This window comes from Solanum verrucosum, unplaced genomic scaffold (genome assembly GCF_900185275.1).
Source record: "Solanum verrucosum unplaced genomic scaffold, falcon-dt-bn FXZP01000225.1, whole genome shotgun sequence".
NCBI lineage: Eukaryota > Viridiplantae > Streptophyta > Magnoliopsida > Solanales > Solanaceae > Solanum > Solanum verrucosum.
Genome location: NW_026020022.1, coordinates 122,539 through 126,332, shown reverse-complemented (window position 1 = coordinate 126,332; position 3,794 = coordinate 122,539). Strand labels below are relative to the sequence as shown.

The window sequence follows — 3,794 nt, the reverse complement described above, 5'->3', positions numbered from 1 at the left end:
ATGAAATAAACAGAAAATAAATAATTTGAATCCACAGAACCCGCTGTGTATCCTTAAGAAATTTAATCCCCTCAAGTACCCGAGGTTGTAGATTAATTCCTCCCAAAATAAAATAGATTAACTATTAAAGAAGTAGTGACACCTCAAACTTCAATAATTTCAGTGAACTGAAAGAACAACAACAAGAGCATACACAAACTCAATCGATTGCCAATTTGATTTGTAAGAAAATGTATGCAGAAGAGAGAAATTTTTTAGTGTTTGAAAATGAGAGAAATCTCTCTATTTATAACCAACTACAACAAGGATCCTTGCTTCTGTTCGGACAAGAGTGTGAATGCATCTGTTTAGACATGTCTTTCCAGAACGTTTGTGTCTTTCGGGAAAAGAAGTGTTTGTTTGGAAGGAACAGGTCCCTTCTGAGCGATTTTACCGTTACGCGCGAATTTTCAAATAATTCCGTTAATTAATTAATTAGCATTCGGAATTAATTTTTAAGAAAAAGGACATTAATTAATGAGATTGATCAAATAAATTTTCCCTAAAACATTATCAATCAAATCATTTGCCAAAGCCAAAGCCGAGCGAGCGACGACGGTAGCGCGAGGGGCACCTTCTACTTAACCCTTTAAGAGCTAAAGAAAGTGTTCCTTAATATCAGCTAGCCCTTTTCCTTTTATCTACCAATATGAGAGAAATGACTTTTCATTTTCTCTCCAAATTGGTTCCCTACATTTCCCAATTTCTCATTAATTCTTATTTTCCATTCACACCTTGCTAAAAGTCAACACAAATCAAATAGTTTAACTTTATTTTCATACTCTCACCATAGCACTGGCAGAATGACACAAAAGATCTAGCTACCTCTCCCTCCTACTAAATGAACCTTAACTAAAACTATTCACAAAGTCACTAGAAAAGCAGCTCAATGCCACACCTAAGTACTACTATACTATCTAACACGAACTTTACATAACGCCTTTCTACCAATACATTGCCAAATTTAGATGTAGCGTTTTTTGAACAAAACGTGTCTCTTGGACAAATCCTTGGGCTTGCTCTTTGTCTGGACAAGTCCTCCAGCTCCAGGTTTCTTCTGCCCTCCACTGTATTCCATATAGATCATTCCTTTGGCTCCTGAATAAGTACTCATTGATCCCACTGTACGATTTTCTCTACTAGCGACTTTTCCATCGGAGTCTTCTTCTTCTTCTATTTCTTCCATACCAACTATATCATCGCCAGCACTAAGTACCTTCCCAAGAAGCTCAAGCTGTTCGTCTACGCGGTAATAACTCAACTCGGGCCCTGAGTCTGGTGGAGGCAAGTTTGTGATCACCTTAAAGCTGTAACCTTGATCAATCAGGAATTGCTGTCTCTTTGTTGAGTAGTACATTTCTTGTGTATCAGTGGATACAAGTGAGTAAAAGAAGGCATCATATTCTTCTATCCCTGATGATCCCCCTTGAGGTCGTGCCCCCTTTGCCCTGAGTATACGGCCTAGTCGTTGTGCCTTTTGGCGCCTTGAACCAGCATGGGACGAAATTTGAATGATCACATTTGCCTCAGGGATGTCTATAGAGTTATCACCCACTTTTGAAAGAAAAATGGTGTTCACTTCAGGATTAGTTCTAAATGCCTCGAGAATTTTCGTTCTCTCAGCGTGGCTGGTACAACCATAGATCATAGGCTTCCGAAGCCTCATTGCATACTCTGTCAATGCAAACAAGTTATCAGAAAACACTATGATCTTGTCATCACGCTGCTGCTCGTGGAACCTGATGAGAAACTCACAAGCCCTGAATTTATTAGGATTCATTACGTACAACGCCTTCCTCTTCCTATGATTTTCCTGTTTCAAATACTCAGCAAAAAACTCCTTAGTCATGGGACACCAGACCTCAGCACACTGCACATTTGCAATAAATCCTCCTTTGGCTAAATCAGACCAATTAGCCTCATATAACTTAGGACCGATAAGGAAATTCAAATCGGTAATCCTTTCGTCTTCCCTAACCAATGTTGCAGTAAGTCCAAGTTTGCAGTGAGATTTTGTGATGCTGATAACTTTCCTAAACATATGTGCAGGAACTACATGAACCTCATCTAAAAGAAGCAATCCCCATTCTCTGTTTCGTATTTGTTCAATAAGCTTCTCAGATTCTCGAGAACGTTTCCCTCCAAAAGCAACCATGTTATAAGTCGTCACCACAACTCCAGCATCCCCGCGAAATTGCTCCTTACTGTCAGTAGTGAAACGACATATTTGATCATCTCGAATGGTAGACCAAAGACGGAACTGGTAAGCCCACTGATCAACAGATACTGCATTTGTAGCTAAACAAAGACAGCTCTTATTAATTCTAGTAGCTGCTGAAACACCAACCAACGATTTGCCTGCACCACATGGAAGCACGATAATACCAGACCTAGCTCTCCCATTCCCAAACATCTTACTAAGACTCTTCACTTGATAAGGCCGTGGCTGAGCGTTAGTTTTCAACTCTATATCCAAATCAGGATTTACAGTATCGTTCCTGAAATCGTACTCTTCCAACATAGGATAATTTAAGGCATTCGGTAAGCAACGTTGCTTTACACTTTCTACTTGTGCAGGGTCAATTTCAAAGGAATATTCAGCCTCCTCTTCTTCAATTGTACTTGCAATTCGTGCTCGGGATATTACATCATCGTTGAGCAACGTTTTCAATACTAACGGGTACGGTGATTCGATGAAGTAACGATTTTTCTTGAGGACTAGTTTTACTTTACCATAATTAGAGGTGGAAGATTGAATAAAATCAACGACCTCTTTGAGAAGGTTAGTTTTTGATAATTTGTTGAGAACAGAGATGATAGTATGAGTTTGTAGACCTACAGAAACAGCAGCGTAAAGAGAGTGAGGGGTAAGGTTGTATTCATGAATGGAATTAGGGCGGGAAACAGGTTCAGCAATAGCTATAAGGAAATCAGAAGCTTGGTGGTAAATAGGAGAAGACGTTTCCAGGAAAACACGACCGTCACAGCACACCCATAACGGACGATTTTCGTGATCAGGTTTGAGCTCTAACTTTGTAAAATCATTCATTAATTCTCCTCCGAATTCATCGTCATCGTCATCTCCATCTTCATCTTCAACTTCAACTTCAGTAATGGTAGGTTTAATCTTTTTGCGGGGCTGACCCTTTTCTCCTACGCCCATATTTCTGTTCTGGCTTGAGTTTATCCATTTGTCATATCCTCGCTTACTTTTATATATCATGTGTTGATCAGTGCTGTTCCAGTATCAACTAGGCGGTTAGTACAAGTAGCGGGAAGAAATGATGAACCGCCTCAATACTTCTCGAATAATTTGATTTAAGTCAATACAACTAGGGGTAAATTATTGGGTTTTTCAAATATCTAATCAAATTATTATTGTTGGATTTCAGATTTATAAATCAAATCAAATTAATAAGATTCAAATTCTTCAACTTCAGATTTTTGTGTGGTTTGTCAGGTTTTTCGGATTTTTTGAGTTGTTTTCATAAAATATTGATACAAACATATAATTAACAAGCACTTTAAATATATCTTTATTCCTACCAAATACCAACTATCTAAGATGTTTTTTTTAAGAATATAATACAAAATATGAAATGAACAATGACACAAGAAATTAACATAAAATAATAATAAAATTGCATAAAACAAATGTTGCAAATTAATAAGTTATTAAAAAGTTCAGCAAAAAATAAGTTATTAAAAAATGATCATAATTTAAAAGTATTAAATTATGCAAAAAAAAAAAGTCT

General features: G+C 37.4%; 1 protein-coding gene across 1 annotated transcript; it reads right to left on the bottom strand.

Moving 5' to 3' along the window:
• Positions 1–1,003: 1,003 nt before the first annotated feature.
• Positions 1,004–3,202, bottom strand: LOC125821079 (general transcription and DNA repair factor IIH helicase subunit XPB1-like). Its single transcript, XM_049500496.1, has one exon. The coding sequence runs from the start codon at positions 3,200–3,202 to the stop codon at positions 1,004–1,006; it is 2,199 nt and encodes a 732-aa protein (XP_049356453.1).
• Positions 3,203–3,794: the final 592 nt, after the last annotated feature.

Bases quoted from the DNA above. Each gene is read 5' to 3' on its own strand.
- LOC125821079 (XM_049500496.1), bottom strand. From the start codon at position 3,202: ATGGGCGTAGGAGAAAAGGGTCAGCCCCGCAAAAAGATTAAACCTACC.